Source organism: Hippopotamus amphibius, chromosome X (genome assembly GCF_030028045.1).
Source record: "Hippopotamus amphibius kiboko isolate mHipAmp2 chromosome X, mHipAmp2.hap2, whole genome shotgun sequence".
In the NCBI taxonomy this organism is placed as follows: domain Eukaryota; kingdom Metazoa; phylum Chordata; class Mammalia; order Artiodactyla; family Hippopotamidae; genus Hippopotamus; species Hippopotamus amphibius.
The window spans coordinates 77647816-77667380 of record NC_080203.1 but is presented as its reverse complement, the minus strand read 5'-3'; the positions used below and the strand labels follow the sequence as shown (position 1 = coordinate 77667380).

Sequence of the window (19565 nt, the reverse complement as noted above, 5' to 3'; positions counted from 1 at the left end):
AACACTTACAATAGTACCTACTGTGTGCCAGACCCTGTGCTAAGTGCTTTACGTTCACTCGCCCAGTCCTCAGAACAACCCTGTGAAGTAGGTACAATTATTATCCCCATTTTACAGATGGGGAAACCGAGGCACAGAGGTTCACCAACTTGTAAGTGGCAGAGCTAAGATCTGAACCCCAGCTATCTGGCTCTAAAGTCCAAACTAGATTGCCTTCCAATAACAGATCTAGAGAAATGGAGCAATTCCCCACAGTGTCCGGGGAGGAACTTCGTGGAGCCAGGACTGGAAGACAGGTCTGCTCTCTGTGCGATGCTTCTCCCACTGGCCGCTGGTACAGAGCCCCTGGGAACAGAGGCACAGGAGGGAATCTGAGAAGTCTAGATATTTATGCAGAAAAAGGCTCTAGTTGACTAGGTGGCTCTCACAGAAGACAGGATGAGTCAAAGAGCATCCACCAGGGCAGCAATAAGTGTGCTCATCAGGTTCCTTTCCTTAAGCAGGGAAAAGTAGCAGACTGCTTTTCAGAGATTCCGTTTGAGGCCTAAGCCATTCCCTTTTCCTGCACTAATTTATCAGGGACCCCCCTCCACCCCCCCACACACACAGCTAGAACCACCCCGAGGCAATTGAGCACCTGTGGGGAAAGAATGCATATTAAGGAGATTAATATAGTATGATTAGATAGTATGATCTGAAACCTGATGTATGTGTAGGAAGTTGGGGTGGAGCAGAGAACAGGGAAGACTGGAGAAAAGGTTAGGTCAAGGCTAAAACCTCCAGCGGTATAAAGGGACTCGGTGATGAGATTAAAGCAAAGCACCTGTGATCAGCTCCGCTTTAGAGGCACCGGCCTTCTGTTTGGGCTTCTTGCCACCACAGAACAGCACCATGGCCATGGGCTTCTTCTCCCGGCTGGATCTTCAGGAAACCCTCCAAACCCTCTCTGTTTTGCAGTGGGTCCCCGTCTATGTCTTTTTAGGTGAGTGAACCCCAGGGGCTGGAGAGCACAAGGGAACAGAGAAAGAAAGAGACTAGGAATCTCCAGATGAGGAGGGCTCTACAGAGTTCATTTGGTTGGCCCCTCTCTCTGGGAAGGACTCCACCCAGAGAAATGACTCCTGTTGAGTTCATTAGATTTCTCTCCTCGCAATTGAGGGGCACAAAGGCCAGGAGTGAGGCTGCAATTGTTCTTGTTTAAAGATCACCCCAGCCTTCTCTCAGGACTGCCTCCTGTGAACTAGCTAAAAAGAGTCCTATTTGGGGACAGGGGCAGAGTTGGTGTTACTGAGTAGATGTAAGGTGATCTTCCAGTATAAGACTATGATGAGAGAATTATGGAAAATCTGAGGGCTGCCTGAGTGTCTCATTAGACAGAATTTTGAGAAAGGGCCAGTTCTTCAATGGACTCAGAGCATGACAGTCATCAGTGCTGGTCAGATGGGCTGAAAGCTCCAAGCTTTTCTCAGTCAGAAACCAGGGCTTTGTGGGCATCCAATTATAGGGGCAAGTTTGGAAACTGGACGTGGAGAAATGTCATCCTGAAGGATGGGACAGGTTAGGAGGCTGCCAGGTCCCATCTGTGGGAGGCTGTATGACTCCATAGAGCAGAGGTTCTTAACCAGGGACCTGTAGACCTAGAATGAGGCAGGGAGGGACAGTATTGAATTTGGATGGAAAAAAATTACTTCTTTATTTTCACTGACCTCATATTGAAATGATGAATGTAGGCAGCAAACCACAGAAGTGCCGGTGAATTTGTCGGTAATAGACATCACAGAGATTTACATCTCACATGCCAGTTGTTGCAGGCACCTCAAAAGCTCATTTCTGCTTGTTACCACTTCCAAATTTCAGTAGTTATTGGAACTACCATTAAGTGTGGTTATTTAATGCATAAATCAAGAAGCCCATGTTACTGTATCACGTTTTTTAAATTTTATTTATTTTATTTAATTTTGGCTATGTTGGGTCTTTGTTGCTGCGCGCAGGCTTTCTCTAGTTACAGTTAGCAGGGGCTCCTCTTCATTGCAGTGTGCAGGCTTCTCAGTGCGGTGGCTTCTCATTGCGGAGCGTGGGCTCTAGGCACGTGGGCTTCAGTTGCAGCACAGGGCTCAGTAGTTGTGGCTCGTGGGCTCTAGAGCACAGGCTTAGTAGTTGTGGCGCTCGGGCTTAGTTGCTCTGAGGCATATGGGATCTTCCCGGACCAGGAATCGAACCCATGTCCCCTACATTGGCAGGCGGATTCTTAACCACTGTGCCACCAGGGAAATCCCGAATCACATCTTTTTTTGGCAATATTTTGATAATGGGGTTTTACTATGATGAGTTTCCTTTGTAAGTCTGTGTATTTTATTTTGTGCATTTAAAAATACTATTCAGAGAAGAGATTTACAGGCTTCCTTAGACTGCCAAAAGGGTCCATGGCCTGGTTCACAGTAAAGGCTCCATACATGAAAGTGTCCTCCCTCCCTCCCTTCCTCCTTCCTAATTCCTTTCTTCCTTCTCTTTCTCACCCTCTTTCCTTCATTCTTTCTGCCTTGCTCAGAGCCTCCCTTCAGCGCTTCTCCTCCCTACTGAATAATGTTCAGCATCCTGGCTGATTACTGAGCACTACTGGAATTGATGGGGGAAAAAGTAGGGAAGCGGGGGAGAGAAGAGGCAGAGGGACAAGAAGGAGGAAAGAAGTGAGAAGAGAGGAATGAAAAGATGGTTGGGGGAGATGTGGAATATAAATATTCATGATCCTTGGAATTAGTTAATGCTCCTGAGAGGCCCTCTGAGGCCCAGGTTCCAGTTAAAGGATGGCTCTCCATCTGTCTCTTTTCTGGGCTTCTATCACCATCGATCTAAACTGTTGCAATACCCTCTTTCCTGGCCTTCTACTCGCCACCCTCTCCAGTATATTCCACTGCCTACATCCAGAAAGAGTCTTTCAAATGCATCTTTGATTACAGCCCTCTCCTGCTCAGAAATAGTCAGTGATTTTCCCTTGTCTGCTTGATGAAGTACAAATGTGTTATCCTGGGTATTCAAGGCCCTGCTCCACTCTCTGGCTCTAACTCTTTACCAGCACGTCCCCCTACTCTTCCCCTAGGTGAAGCTTGTATTTCAGGCAGTCTATTCACAGAGCAAATGCGAAGGGTACTTACTCTCTTACTCCTTCACTTCTGCTCTATTGCCTCCACTTAAAAGAGTCCCTGATCACCCTTCCGGGACTATCCATGGACAGCCTCTGCTTTGAGATATTGCTCAAGTCATACCCTCTCTGCAACACTTTCCTGGCAACCTGAGACTACACTATCTCTGAAAGTCCAGAGCATTTTGTAAAAATTGGTTGGGTAGCAGCCTTTATACCTTTGCCTCTTCTACCCAATAAACTCCATGAAAACAGAAGCCACGTCTTGTCATTGTTATATTTCTCACAAGATTTCAGGCGAGAAATTATATTTCAGGCTTGACACAGTTGATTCTTCCAGATTTCTTCACCTCAGTAAAGACTTTTAAGTCCACTTCTTATTCTTTTTTCCCTCTCCTGAACATCCTTTTTTTTTGTGAGCCTGCCTCTTGTCTCTGGTTGCTGATACTACAGAAAAGAGAACATAGTCTTGGGAGTCAGACCAGGTCTGCCATTTACTTGTTATGTGACCTTGTGCAAGTAAGTCATTCACCCTCCACTGTTGTAACACAGAGCTCTTAAGACCATTCTGATAATCAAAGAGGAGAGGAAACCCTCAATAGATGTTCATTTTCTTTCTTTCTGTTATAGAAATTGATATTACTTGGAGCCCAATCACCCCACCTCATAAGACATTTGATCAACAGAAGAGTGACTACCGCTTCCGAGACAGGCACCCTAGACTCTGATTTCATTGCACCTTCAGGAAAAATAATGAGTAACTAGATCCTACAAAATGAGGCAAATAGAGACTTTGATACCTTCCCAACATTCCCACAGGCCCTTTCAAAGCATCATTCACTGCTCGGTCTCCTTCACCCCCTACATCCAATCAACTGCCAACCCGTGAAAATTCTGCCTCCAGAGTTTCTTTCAAATGGATTTCAGGAATAGTAGCCTATTTCAGGTTCCCATCGCCTCTCATCTAAGTCACTGCAACTCTTAGCTGACCTCCCTGCCTTAGTTTCTCCTGTTCCCATAGTCATCTCAAAGGACCTTCCTGATACACAGATATGATCGTGCTCTTCCCCTGCTAAGAACCGTCACTGGCTTCTCATTCCCTTCAGCATCAGACCTGAGCTCCCCTGCTTCCTTCCCAGCGTCATCTCCTGCTCCATGGTGTTCCCGTGCTCCCTGTACTTTTGTGAGTTATGGTATTACTCTTCCATCTCCAGGCCTTCGTTCAAGCTCTTCCTTACGTGTGGAGGCCCTTCTGCCACTAATCCATCTATCAAAACCCTACTCTTCCTCCAAGATTCAGTTTAAATCTTACCGTCTGCAAGAAGCCTTTCTAGATTACCCAGGAGTAGAGAATGGCCTTCATCCTTTGATTCCCATATAATGACATTTGAATGCTAACTGTGTTGTTCTCACCCTCTGGGATATATCCATCATTTGTGGTACCAGTCTTCCCCTCTAGACTATGAGTTTCTGGAAGACAGGAACTTTATTTTTTACATGTCTTAATATGACTTAAAATTAATTAAGCATACACAAAGTGCTTAAAATAGCTCTTGGTTCATAATAAAGACTGAACAAATGCTCCCTACTTTTCTTCCCCAAAACTTGGAGTGAAGATACATGAACTCTCTGAGCCTCCATTTCTTCCTGCGTAAAATGGGGATAATAAAACTATCTACGTCTCAGGATCATGAGAGGATTAAATGAGATAATGCACATTAAGTGCTGAACAGAGTGCTTGCTGACGATAAATGCTCCATGCGCGGCATCAGTGACCACACTTACATTATTTTCACCATTTGCGTACTTACGCTCTTCACCCCCCTCCTTCCAGGCCCCACCCCTGCCCTCAGTGCTTCTAGCGCAGGGATTTCACACAAGGTGTGCTCAGTCTATGTTTGTTGAATTTTTAAATTATTTTATTTACTCTCATGGGTTTTTATACTTATAGTCATACAGATCCACTGTGTAACCACAAAGCCACAGAAATTTGTCTGTGACAAACCAGCCATGTTCTTGGATTTTGGAATGCTTTGAGCCAACTGATGAAGGTGCCGGGTTTTCACTTTACACTGGAAATGACAGGTTGCCCATAGCCTTACACACTCATGCACAGCCTGGAACCTCCAAAGGCCTTTCTTTATTTGGAATAAGGGCATTGTTGGTTTCTCTCTCTGTTAACATTCACCTGCCACTTGGAGAATTTTGAAATCAAACTTCCCTGTGCTACAATTGAATGTAACAAATATATTTATCCTGAGTCATCTTCCTGTGCTTGGCACTGTGCTGAAGGCTGTTCTCAAGAAGCTTACTGCCTAATAGGCAGAGGGCCAGACACGTAAGGTGCTAACTACACAACCAGCAAAATGAAACAGGACCAAATAGAAGCAGAAGTAATGTGTTGTGGGTGTGTACAGGAGGGAACTCTTCATTCTGACCAGAGAATAAGCAAAGATACCATCAAGGAGGTATCATTTGAGCTAAGCCTTGATGGCTGAGAGAATTTTGATATAGACAGAAAGTTGGAGAGAGGGTAATCAGAATAAGGGAACAGCATCACCAGAGGCATGGAGATGTGAAATTGCATGATGTGGGCTGAAAGAATGGGGAGTAGACTAAGGTGGTTGGACTTCCATTTCTCACTCTTCGGCCATTTACATCCCATCTTCTGGTTCTTTCCACAGCTGAGTACCACCTATGCTATTATTTCCTAACATTTTTTTCCCCAAATCGAATCAATCCTGTAACCTAAGTTAATATATTCTAACAGGAAAATTTATATTACCACCATGAATTCACTTTTATTCACTACACATTAAAATAACTTTCCATCCATGAGCCACTTCAGATCACCCTGTGTCCCTACAGTGGTGTGGGGATCTCATGCTAGATCATAAGGGATGTGAGTGCCGATGCTGAGAGATGAGGTCAGGAAGGTGTGTGGGGCCGGTCCATGGAGGGCCTTAAATGCCAGGCTAACATGTTCAGACTTTATCCTGTCAGCGAAGGGAAAATATTGAAGATTTCAGAGGAGACAAGCATTATGACTGTGTTTTAAAAATATATCTGACAGCGGCATGGAAAATAGACTGGAGGGGAAGAGACCAGCAGGCAAGAATAGACAAAAGACTGCAGTCCAGCCCAGAGGAGGTCAAGTTCTGGACCACAGCAGTGGCAATGGAGGCAGAGGCAGGAGGATGAATGGGAGAGATCTTTTTTTTGGAATGGGAGAGAAGTTAAAGATAGCTCCAAAATGTTGAAACTGTGACATTTTCCCTGAGGCCTGAAATATGAATAGGAACTAGCCAGGCAAAGAGCTGAGGAAAGAGTTTTCCAGGCAAAAGGTATAACATGCACAGAAGCCCAGAGGCTGGAAAACAGAATGAATTGAAGAAACTGACAGAAGAACAGTATGGTGGCATGCAAAGAGCCAGGGGTTGGCCAGGGGCTCCATCACGGAGGACCTTCGGAAGCAAGGTTACAAGACTGGACTTGATCCTAAGAGTCATGGGAAGTCATGTGAGTTGTTGAATTATTAAATTACCATTAACCCCCATAGGTTCTCATATTTATCATTAATTTTGATCCATTAAGTAATCACAGCCATGTTCTTGGTTATATGCTATAGAAGGACAGAGATTTGCATTTAGCATGCTGGCTGCATCATGTCTCAAATGCAAACAGGGAACCTATTTAGAAGACATTGGCATGGTGGCTTGGATCGTATGGTAGCATAGAAGTGGGGAATAGAACAATTTGAAAGATGTTTGGAGGACAGAACTGACGGGAATTAATAACTGACTAAAGGAAAGCAATAATTAGAGCTTAGTGGTTAAGAGGAACAATCTCCGGAGGAAGAGTGTGAGTGAGTTCTCAGCTCTGGCTCACCCACTAGCTAGCTGTGTGGGCCTTACATGGTTATTTAACGTCTCTGAACTTGGGTTCCTCATCCACAAAATGAGAATGTTTATTGTCCTAATGGGGTCTTTATGAAGATTAAATAAAATATGCACATGAAATACTTTGCTTTACATGATGAGTGTACAGTAAATGTTGGCTATCACTATATGGGGAAAGTGAGCAAGCCAGATGAATCAGAGATGATTTGAAGAAAGGACCCACTTAGATTCATATTGATACCATCTTTAACTTAAGCTAGTAACCATTAGTAATTTGAGGGTGTACAGGTTTAAATTTATTTTTTTAAAGTCAAGACGAAGGGTAATGAAGGTTATTACATAATGGTAAAAGGGTCAATTCACCAAGAAGACATAACTATCCTAAATGTCTGTGCAACTAACAATAGAGTTTCAAAATATATGAAGTGAAAACTGACAGAACTGAAAAAAAAATAGACAAATTAACAATTATATTTGAAGACTTCCTTGAAAACCACAAACAACCAAAACTCACCCAAAATGAAATAGATAACCTCTAACTATTACATTAAATTTTAATTTTGGAAGGTTATAAACCTTCCAAAACAGAAATCTGCAGGCCCAGATGGTTTCAATGGCATATTCTTCCAAACATTTTAAAGATGATATATCACAAATTCTACACAATCTTTTCCAAAAAATAGAAGAGGAAGGAACACTTGCCAACTCGTTTATGAGGCCAGACCCTGATACAAAAACCAGAGAAAACAGTATAAAAAAGAAAACTACAGACCAGTATCCCTCATAAATGCGAAAATCCTCAACAAAATACTAGCAAGTCAAATCCAGCAATATATTACAAAGATTAAAATACCATGACCAAAAAAAAAAAAAAAATACCATGACCAAGTGTGCTTTATCCCAGGAATGCATGTGTAAATATTTGAAAATCACTCAATGTAAACTACCATATTAACCACATAAGGGAGAAAAAACACACACAATTATATCAACTGATGTAGAAAAAGCATTTGACAAACGTTAATCCATGATAAAATCTCTCAGCAAACTAGGAATAGAAGGCAACTTTCTCAACTTGATAAAGAACATCTATAAAAAACCTGCAGCTAACATCATACTTAATGGTGAAAGACTGAAAGCTTTCTCCCTAAGATGAGGAGCAAAGCAGGGATGTTCACTCTCACCATTTGTAGTCAACATCATACAAAAAGTCCTAGCAAGTGCAGTAAAGCAAAAAGGAAAAGAAAAAAAGAAAGAAAAGCATACACATTGAAAAGTAAGAAATGGGACTTCCCTGTTGGCACAGTGGTTAAGTGTCCGCCTGCCAACGCAGGGGACACGAGTTCAATCCCTTGTCTGGAAAGATCCCACATGCCATCGAGCAACTAAGCCCGTGTGCCACAACTACTGAGCCCATGAGCCACAACTACTGAAGCACGTGCACCTAGAGGCCATGATCCGCAACAAGAGAAGCCATCGCAATGAGGAGCCCGCACACCACAACGAAGAGTAACCCCCACTCAACACAACTAGAGAAAGCCTGCACACAGCAACGAAGACCCAACGCAGCCAATAAATAAATAAATATATAAATTTTTTAAAAAGTAAGAAATAAAACTGTCCTGATTCACAGATGGCATGATCACCTGTGTAGAAAATCCCATTAAATTAATTTTTTTTAAATCTGCTTTAAAAAAATCCTCTAAGAACTAACAAATGAGGTTAACAAAGTCACAGTTCTCAAGATCTCACATAAAAATCAACCACGTTTCTATATACTAGTGGAGAACAATTGAAAATAGAAATTTAAACATAATACCGTTTAAATGCCTCCAAAAAAATAAAATGCTTATGAATAGATTAGTAAAACCTGCACAGTGCTTGTAGGCTGAAAACTATAAAATGCTAATAAATAAAATTAAAGACTTAAATAGTTAGAGACGTACTGTGTTCATGGATTGAAAGACTCAACATAGTAAAGATGTCAGTTCTTCCCAAAACTAATCTATAAATGTAACACAACTCAAATAAAATCCCAACAGGGTGTATTAGATAATAGTTTTTCCTTAATACTAAATTTCCCAAATTTGATAATAGAACTGTGGGTGCTATCAGGTAAAAGAATGCCTTAATTTTTAGAAAATATACAGTTATTTGGGAGCAAAGGGTTGTGATCTCTGCAATGAACTCTCAAATACAAACATATATTTATATACTTATATTTAGAAATAAATCAAATGTAAAATGTTAACAATAAGTAGATGTAGGTGAAGTTTATGTGGGATTTTATTAAAATATTCTTGCAAATTTTCTGTCAATCTAAAGTTTTTTTCAAAATAAAAAGTTTAATTTGAAAACTCTCATCAGGAGTTTTTATAAACATTGACAAGCTGATTCTAAAATTTATATAGCAAAACAAAGGAACTACAATACCTAAAACAATTTTGGAGAAAGAATAGTTAGAGGATCATACTACCTGATTTTAAGACTTGGTATAAAACTACAGTAATCAAGACAGTGATGTATTGGTGAAGAGACAAACACGTGGATCAGTGGAACAGAATAGAGAGTCCAAAAATAGACCCACACAAATACGGCCAATAGATTTTTTTTATTAAAACATAATCAAGCCGTAATTTATTAGAGATGTAAGTTACACAAAATTTAAAAATAAAAATGTAGTTATTTTCATTTTTAAAGGTCATTTTTCTTCTAGAATATTATAAGTTTTTTTTGCCAATAGATTTTTGACAAAGATACAAAAGCAATTCGATGGAGGAAGGATTGTCTTTTCAACAATAATGTTGGAACAATTGGTTATCCATATGTAGTAAATGGACCTTGACCAAAATCTCACACCTTATTATAATATTAACTCGAAACGGATCACAGATCTAAAAAGTAAAACATAAAACTGTAAAACTTTTAGTAAAAAACATAGGAGAAAACCTTCATGGCCTGAGGTTAAGTAAAGGGTTCTTAGATTTAACATCAAAAGCGCAATCTGTAAAAGAAAAAGAAACCCGATAAATTGGACTTCATCAAAATTAAAAGCTTTTGCTTTAAGAAAGACACTGTTAAGAGAATAAAAAGAAAAAAACAGGGAATTCCTTGGCTGTCCAGTGGTTAGGACTCGAGCTTCACTGCTGAGGGCCTGGGTTCAGTCCCTGGTTGGGGCACTAAGATCCCGCAAGCCACACGGCACAGCCAAAAAAATAAAAGAAGATAAACACAGACAGGAGAAAATGTTTGAAAATCACATATCCGATGAAAGTAGTATCCAGATTGTATAAAGGACTCTCTCAAAACTCACCAAGAAAACAAACAACCTAATTGAAAAATGGGCCAAATATTTCAAAAGACACTTTACCAAAAAAGGATGTACAAAAGGCACATGAATACATGAAAAGCTGTTAAGCATCATTAGGTATAAGGGAAATGAGATAAAAATTATGATGAGATACTATGCTACACAGCTATTAGAATGGCTTAGCCATCTTCAGTACAAACTAAATTAGGAGCCTGCCTTATATGAACTTCTTCCTTGATAATCCTCTCCAAAACTACTCACTTGAACATGGACAAGATGTTGGAAGCATCTCTTTGTGTCAAGGTCGTAATGTCTATGGCAGGGCCACACATACACATACACAAATGGTTGTTCTTCATTCTTGCCTCAGACACCCTTGCTTTTTGTCAAGGAACTCCTTGTTCCACGAAGGAGTCCATGTTTGGCCTGTTTCTCCTCTCTCTTTAAATCCCACTTTTGTCACCATGAGTGACACCGATGATACTCACACAGGCTGGGTCTGGCAGGATTGCCCTCAAAGGACACTTATGGTCTTCTGAGGTGCCACATCTGCAGTTCTAATAGATTCCACAAGGAGGATGGTGTTTATCGAGGTATGGCTCTCGGTAGACTACCTTTAAGACTGGTGGATAACTGAAAATGATCAGATATAAGGCCCGCAATTAACCCATCTATACTTTTAAAATAACGTCGGATTTAAATAACATAAATGCTGACTAAACACAAATCATTTAAGTCTACCTAATATTGAGAAGAAAAAACATTTCTCTATCTTTCAGTCAGTCTGTAGGTATTTGTTGAACACCTATTGCATTCAAGGCACTGTTCTAAATACTGGCGAAACAAGCTAAATTTATTAGAAGTAAGATATAAAAGAAATGATCCACTTAGACTGCCTTTAATTAATAATGATTCATATTTAACTTTGAGTTTTCTTCTAAAGCTTACCCAGCAAATTTCCTCTCATCTTTTATGATGGTCAGAGGTAGCAGGCTTTTTATCCATGGCAATCTTCCCATAAAATTCCTCCCTACTCTTTCCTATTAGCATGCTTACAACAACCATCCCAACCAGCTCTTGGAAGGGGAATTCAGTCTATCACTAAGGTTTCTTCTACTCCATAACATGACTTTTTTTTTTTAATGCCCATTCCATCTTTTTCCTGTTATTTTCATCTAAGCCCAAAGTGCGAGAGACAAACCTGCTGGTAGGTAACTCTTGAGTTTCTTCCCCTTCTCTGAAACTTGTATCTACTGTGATGTGATTATCTGGTCAAAGAAGTCATTCCTTTAGCTGGGTATTTTTAAATTCACAATATGTGTACTGAGTCCCTCTTTCTCTTGAATGCAGATTTTAAAGTGGAATTCAACTCCCACTGCTGTCAGATGTATCACGGACATTTTGAATGGGACAAAATCGAACACAGTAAAGCAGTTTCTAATATGGTGTTTTATAATATATTTAACATATAATAAAGTGTTTATTATATGTTATATAATAAAGTAGTTTCCTCTCAGCATCAAATAGCCCATACACTGCAGGCAGCCCCTCTCCACTGGAATGTGCCGACAGAGCAGTTCCACAAAGGAAGGCGGGTTGAGCTTTCAGAAGGGACTTCCTGAGGTCCCAGAATGGGGATATCAGCCACCGGCCCAAGGTGCCGTTCCTTCCAATTGCCAAGTAGTGCTGTCCTTCAACCACAGCTGAGGACCTACTCTGAGAATGTCATGGTTCTGCCGTTTCCTCGGTTAAGATCTCAGCCATCAAGGGAACCCAGATCCAGGGACTCAGAGGTCATCCTGGACCACAGCAGAACTTGGAGTGGGGTGGGGGGTTGGAGAGGATGAGGAGAGAAAAGTCTCACACTGGCCTTGACTTGCTCCTTCACCACAGAGCTGAGATCGGGGTTATGAGAGGTGAATTAAACTTGAAGGGAACTGAAAGGCACGAACACTTTGTGTCCCCTCAGGAGCTATTCCTATTCTTCTTATACCCTACTTTCTGGTGTTCACTAAATTCTGGATAGTGTCCATGCTTGCCTTAGCCTGGCTCGCCTATGACTGGAACACCCACAGTCAAGGTAAGAAACAAGGGAAGAGTGGTGGTCCCTGTCTGTGCCAAGGATGGAACTACAGGGATGGGGCGGGAGTGGAAGGAGAGAGGGGGAGAAGCAGAGTGAGAAGAGGTGGGGAGAGGAAAGAAGGGGAAAGGGTAAGGAAAGGAGGTCAGGGAGGTAAAGTGAGGGAGAGAGGGAGAGGAGCAAAGGAGGGTAGAGGGAAGGGGAGGGAGACAGGAGGGCAAAGCTCAGCAGGGAACAGAGGCCTCTGCCAGGCTGCCCAGGAAGAATTGAGGCTGGTTTCTGGGCAGGTGTTCCCAGCCTCAGGCTATTTCCCTCTCACCTTTCTGGCTGCTCCAGAGAAGCAGGGCTTCCAGTGTCTCCTTGGGGGCTGGATTCGGGGGCAGTACCTATAGCTCTGTGCCCAAGAAATATGGAAATGTGAGAAGGAGGCCCCTCCTGCGACCTGAAAACTTTAGGAAGAAGCCTCCACCTCGGAGAGAACTAGAAGGATTGACGAGATCTCACCCGCTCTTCCCTTCCCTTCTGTACCTGCAGGTGGTAGGCGTTCAGCTTGGGTACGAAACTGGACCCTCTGGAAATATTTCCGAAATTACTTCCCAGTAAAGGTGACTACCCTTCCTCTGGATGCCCTCAGTCCCTGTTGGCCAGACTCTCCCTCCCCATTCAGCCCCATGTTTTCACAGGCTTTGGTGGCCAGCAGTGGAGGTCATGGCCCAGAGGCATAACGCAGAGTAGGGGCCCAAGGTAGATGGGCAGGTGGGGAGACAAATGGATAGCACCTTGCCTCACGGTGGCAAACCCAGGTCAGCCTCTCTGAGTATCATAACCCCTGGCAATCCTGTGACAGTGAAGACATCCCAGTGAATAGGGGTTTGGGGCTCCCCAAGGGAAACACAGACTACCTGCTGGGATCTGTGTCCACATGTCCTCTCTTCCTGCTATCCACTTCTCTGATTCAATCTCCTTCTAACAGCTGGTGAAGACTCATGACCTCTGTCCCAAACACAACTATATCATTGCCAGCCACCCCCATGGCATTCTCTCTTATGGTGTCTTCGTCAACTTTGCCACTGAGGCCACTGGCTTTGCTCGGATTTTCCCAGCCATCACTCCTTATGTAGGGACCCTGGAAGGGATCTTCTGGATCCCAATTGTGCGAGATTATGTGATGTCAATGGGTGAGTATAAAAAATCATTCCATTCTCTGACCTACCTCAGGGCTCCAGCTTCAATAAACCTTGACAGTCACTACAGTTCTCACTCCCTGCTGGAAGAGGACTTAGTAGAAAATGAGTCCAGAACACACTGGGCCAGTAACAGGAATATGTGGCCAAGCCTCAGGTTCTGTCCAAGATCTGGGAGTCAGGGTTTGATTAGGCAGCAGGGTAAGTTATGGGCATTCATAAGAGTTGCCAAGGATCCTTTCAGAGGAGGAAACAGAAGCCTGGAGTTCAGGATCAAAGCCAAAGTGGAAAGCAGAAGGCAAAAGCCAAATAGCAAAACCAAATGTAGAGGAAATCAGTCATGAATGGGACGGCTCAGCTACACTTTGCCAGATTTTTTTGTGGGATGTCAATTGGCTTCTTTAGGCCAGTCATTTATGTAGCTGCTCTTATCCCAGGGCATCTCAAAGACACTTTTAAGTCTTTTGTACTAGCTGGTACCCTCTTTGCCCATCACCTTCATATCCTGAGAACCCCTTCAAACTTGCATAAGACATCAAGGGATAAAGGATAGGTATCCATCAGAATCCAGGACAACTTCCCATGCCAGGCTTCAAGCCAGGGTACTGTGCCAAATGCCCTTCTCTTTGGATGAATAGCCATCCTTCTGGACACCAGAAAACAACTGAAGCCAGACATTAAAAGGTAAGATACATTTATATCTGGAGGGGCCAGGTGGGACCAGTAGAGTCCCAGGGGATGGATCTGCTCCCCTTTGAGGTTGGTATGAACCTGGATCTCAAGGACTGTGGCCTGGAGCCAATGTCTGCCATCTCAGGAGAGAATAGAAGGTAAGCACAGGGCAAAGATGGGAAGCAGAGGTGAGGAAAAACTCTATGACTGTTGGGCAAGAGGATATCATCCTCACTCCATGGTTCATCTACATTTCATTTTGGCTTGGACAAGATCCTAGGTCTGCCTACCCTCCAGAAATCCCAGTCAATGGCTTCCCTTTGCCAGGTTGCTCTAAGGAGGAAGCAGGTTGGTGGTGGGAATTCCTGATTACTTCTAGGGAAGAGAACTCTGGAGAGTCTCAAGTACCATCAGCCTGGGGGGAGTGGAAGACAGCTGTGGTTCCTGGGTAGAGAAGGAAGGGATGGGCTTACATACCACAGAGCTAAGAGAAAGTAGGCAGAAGAACTCAGTGTAGCCCCAGCTGTAGTAGCACAGAGCCCCAAGGCAAGCAGCTGATCCTAAGGACCAACCTCAGGCTAGCACTAACCCAGTATGTGGAGGTTAAAGACTGAAGAGTGGAAACAAGCACAGTCAGGAGACAGAAATGTCTCTAGCAGGAAGACCCCAGAGGAACCCCTTACCCTGTCCTCAAGCACCAAGTTTGTTATACCACTTGACTCTTTGGTTTCACAGGTGTGTGCCCAGTGAGTGAGCTGGCCTTGAAGTATTTGCTGACCAAGAAAGGTTCAGGCAATGCTGTGGTTATCGTGGTGGGTGGAGCTGCTGAAGCCCTCTTATGCCACCCAGGAGCCTCTACCATCCTCCTTAAACAGCGTAAAGGTTTTGTGAAGTTGGCACTGAAGACAGGGTGAGTACCTCAGTTTTGGTGCCCTATCGTCAGGATGCCTCTGTAGCACCTCTCCAGAATGGTGCCCTTCCTTGGAAACCTGTTAAAGGGAGTTCCCTCTTCATTCTGATTGCTTCTCTCTACTCCCTCACACTGTGCCTTAAGGGTGTTTGGGCCTCCAGACACAGTCTGGTGGGTACTTTTAAAACTTGAAGTTGGAGAAAGAACAGTAAAAGACCTTTACCTTCTGCCCACTAGCCTGGTAGGCTGGGGGTTTGGAGAAGTGGAACTTCAGTCTATTATCGACCCATGAACTGTGAGGCCCAGAGAACCTACCCAGGGCGAAGAAGGCACTGGACTTGATGCTGTGGGGATTGCAAAGATGCATAAGACGTGAATACTGCCCTCAAAAAGCATATAATCTGGTTTGAGAAAGAGAATGCATTCATTCAGCAGTTATTGAACAGCTACTGTGTGTCAGGCATAGTACTAGGCATTGAGGATATAAAAATAAATAAGACCTGGTTCTTGCCTTTAAGGAACACACAGTCCAATGGAAGACAGACATATTCACATATAATTACAAAATATATCCAGAAGCTGACCACTTACCATCTCAACTACCTCCTCCTGGCTTACCACCCCATCGTCTCTCCCCTGGATTATCACAGCGGTCTCCTCAGTGCTGTCCCTGCTTCTGTCCTTGCCTCCCTCACATCCAAGAGTCTGTTCTCAACCGTGGCCAGGATGACCCTATTCAGTTGAGTCAGATCCTGTCACTCACTACTCCAAATGTTCCAGTGGCTCCCATTTCACTCCGAGCAAAACCAAAGTCTTTACAAGTGCCTGCAAGACCCTAAATGATCTGGTCCTTAGCCATGTCTCTGATCTCATCACCCACTGCCTTGCCCCTTGCTCACTCCATTAGAGCTACACTGGCTTCCTTGCTGTCCCTCAAACAAGCTGCACGCTCCTCCCTTAGGGCCTTTGCACTAGCTCTACCCTCTGGGACATTTTTCCTCCAAATAACTGTTTGGCTCATTCCTATACCTCCTCCAGGCCTTTGCTCAAATGTCTCTTCTCAATAAGGTCTATCCTGACCATCCTTCTGGATCTTTTTCCCATTGCACTTATCATCTTCTCATATGTCATCAATTTTATTTCTTTACATATATGTTTTTTTTATTTGTTCATTGTTACTGTTTATTGTCTGTCTTCCCGTAAGGAAAGGTAAGCTCCATGAGGACAGAGATTTTTTTTTAATCCATTGTGTTCCCCGATGTGTCCTCAGGGCTTAAAAAAGAGCTGGCACATAGAAAGAACTCAATAAATATTTGTCGAATGAAAGATGTGACATAGTGGACGTATATACAAAGCGCTATGAGAGCACCAATTGATGGAAAGCCTTTTACCCAAAGTAGAAGTGTCATAAGTGGGTGACATTTGAACTGTGAATTGAAATATTAGTAGGAATTACCAGTCAGACCAAAAGGGAGAGAGAACTCAAGCATTCAGGGAGGGCCTATGAGGACATGTCAGGCACTATGCCAGGCCGTTGGGGTTGAAAGATGAATAAGACAGAGTTCCGACTTTTGACTCGCTTGCTGTCTACTGGGAGTCAACCAGGCAAGGAGATGATTGTAGTACAGAGTTGGGGTAGTGTTCATGTAGGAAAGAGGTACGCGCTAGATGCAGGGGGTGGGAGTGGAAGGAATTGGAGGGGGTCAAAGAACTGGAGGTAGTTCAAGGGGGTGGAGCTGGAGCTGAGTAGCGAAGGGCAGAATAGAATTAGCCACGTGAAGACAGAGGGAGGGCAGTTCTAGCAGGAGGAGCATGATGTACAAAGACGCACAGACAAGCAAGAACGTAGCACACTTAGTATGTCTAAGCAGATTGTGGCGAAGGGCTGGGAAGAGGAGAAGCTAGCCAGGTAGGAAGGCTAGAGCACAAAGGCCTTGCTAAGCAGCGTGGTACAAAGTGAGGAGCTCTGGAAGAGTTTTAAAGAGAGGAGGGGCATGTCCAGATACACAGTTTAGGAAGGTCACTCTGGATGCTGCGTGCAATAAAGGCAATTAGATTTCCTGAGATTAGTTTCCTCCCATCACAGGACAAGGTGCAGCAACTCCCCTCAAAGGGTTCCGTTGCGGGGTGGTGTGGAGCATAGTAAGAATGAGACACAAGGCTGGAGATGCTTGGATGCTTGGACTCTTGTCCTATAATAGGGAAATTGTAGGGGTTCCTACCTTGGAGAGGGTTTCACTGCAGGGAGCTTCCTGGGAAAGCTCACACTTCTGCCTGTCTCTTTGCAGATCATACCTTGTCCCTTCCTATTCCTTTGGAGAGAATGAGGTTCACAAACAACCAACCTTCCCTGAGGGCACATGGCTAAGGTTCTTCCAAAAAACCTTGCAGGACACAATCAAAAAAACCCTGAGGCTAAGTTTCTGTACCTTCTATGGCCGGGGCCTCACTCGAGGATCCTGGGGCTTCCTGCCTTTCAATAGGCCCATTACCACGGTTGGTAAGTTTTCCAGCATCTTTGGCCCACCCTGGTCCTTGATTTCCCTCCCCCTGCCCTCCCCCCGCCCCCCGCACCCCACCACAAGTATTCCCTCAAGTGTCAGGGGACCCAGCACACAGCTTGGATGGGCAGCAGGAATTCCAGTGGTTGTGGTTGAGGGCAGGGTGGGGAGGACAACTAAACAGATCAGAGTTGTGGCCATTCGTGGGAAGGACACAGTTCAACAGCTGCCATGAGGGCTACATTATTTGCATACATTCCTTCAGCACTGTCCTAGGTTTACTCTCATTCTCTTAAGCATGCATGAGATTAGGTATTTGGGGAACGTGGGACAGGATGGGGTTGGAGCAGAGGGAAAGAACAAAGGAAGTGGAGAGGACCCAGATACTAAGTTTCAATATGTACCTCCCTCTGAAGGATGTGTAATTTGAGTTGGGGGTGGGGGGAGGTCTGATGCTTGTCTCTCCTCCTTCCCCACAGTTGGGGAACCCCTGCCAATTCCCAAAATTAAGAAGCCAAACAAGAAGACGGTGGACAAGTACCACACACTCTACGTCAGCGCCCTGCGCAAGCTGTTTGACCAGCACAAAGTTCAGTATGGCCTCCCTGAGACCCAGGAGCTGACAATCATATAACAGCAGCTGGATGTCCCCGTTATTGAACCCCAAAAGCATTGAGGGATCCAAGTAGGGCCACAGGGAAGGAAGAATCTCGGGAGAGGGGAGGATCTCAGGGTTGAGTGAGGAGGCCAACCAAGCCAGAAAGTACTTAATGAATCCGGCTTAGAGGAAGGAACCAGAGGAATGGGGAAGACTGGGCAACAGCCCAGTTTAGCAAGCAGAGTCTTGTGAGTCCACAGATCTTTTTTGCCCCCAACTCCAGCCAACTCTGATCAGAGGAATGAGAAGCCAAAGGACACCATGTCTTTTCCTCCTGAGCCTTGGTGATACCATCACTATTTAGCTTGAGGCTTAGAAGCCTTGTTGAGAACAAGGATGGTTTGTTTCCTCCTAGGCCCTTGGCCCTTTCCTTGCAATTTGGAGGCAACCACAAGGTAAACCAGGCACCTAAGCTATACTTCCAAAGCAAGCACAATTCCCTCAGCTGTGATACAGTTCTCCACTAGCAAAAACTTTATTAAAAATAATTATGCCATTTCTTCTATAAAAATAAAGCTGTAGATATGCAAAACAGGATATGACTATTTCCTAATTACTGTGTGGTTCACTGCTGGGCTTCCCTGAAACCTAGCGGGAAAGCTGGTCTGTGGGGAGTCATTTTCCTCTTCTTTATCCACCCTTTATTCTGCACTTGACAGAAAAGGTGGAGTAGTGGAACCAGAACTGCTGCACAGTGTAGGAGACAGGACAGAAGCATGGCAACTGGCACAGGCACGCCCCGAGTAGCCCGTCTCTCCTAATCCCACATAACCACTGTGGATGAGGAGGGAGGGCACCTACAAGACCACGTACCAGTTGTGAGTCTGCTTTATGTCAGGAACCTACTGCGGGGAATTCCCTGCCGGTCCAGTGGTTAGGACTCCTCGCTTTCACTGCTGAGGGCCCAGGGTCAATCCCTGCTCAGGGAACTAAGATCCCATGAGCTGCATGGGGCAGCTAAAAAAAAAAAATAATGATGATGATAATAATAATAATAATAAAGAACCCACTGTGTACCAGAGACTATGCCATCATTTTCATTGCCTCTGTCTCTGAATGCTAACACAGCCCCATGAGACTGCCATTGTCTCCATTTCACAGTAGCTTAAACTCCTAGAGGTGAAGTAACTTACCCAAAGCCACATAATCCAGGTTTTGCTAATTCCATTCCAAAACTGTAACTAATAGAAAAACCGCCACACTTCCCATTCC

General features: G+C 44.0%; 1 protein-coding gene across 4 annotated transcripts; it reads left to right on the top strand.

Annotated features, from left to right (window-relative positions):
* The first annotated feature begins 286 nt into the window (after nt 1-286).
* On the top strand, nt 287-19220 carry DGAT2L6 (diacylglycerol O-acyltransferase 2 like 6). Of its 4 annotated transcripts, none has more exons than XM_057718715.1 (7): nt 287-982; nt 12318-12428; nt 12963-13033; nt 13402-13606; nt 15020-15194; nt 17483-17694; nt 18175-19220. In XM_057718715.1, the coding sequence occupies exons 1-7, from the start codon at nt 892-894 to the stop codon at nt 18327-18329; spliced, it is 1020 nt and encodes a 339-aa protein (XP_057574698.1). In that variant the 5' UTR covers nt 287-891; the 3' UTR covers nt 18330-19220. The 4 variants fall into 4 exon arrangements, with proteins under 4 accessions (XP_057574698.1, XP_057574699.1, XP_057574700.1 ...); XM_057718717.1 differs by lacking the exon at nt 287-982 and adding an exon at nt 1014-6658 and having other exon boundaries at nt 11699-12428; XM_057718714.1 differs by lacking the exon at nt 287-982 and adding an exon at nt 8831-11773.
* Nucleotides 19221-19565: the final 345 nt, after the last annotated feature.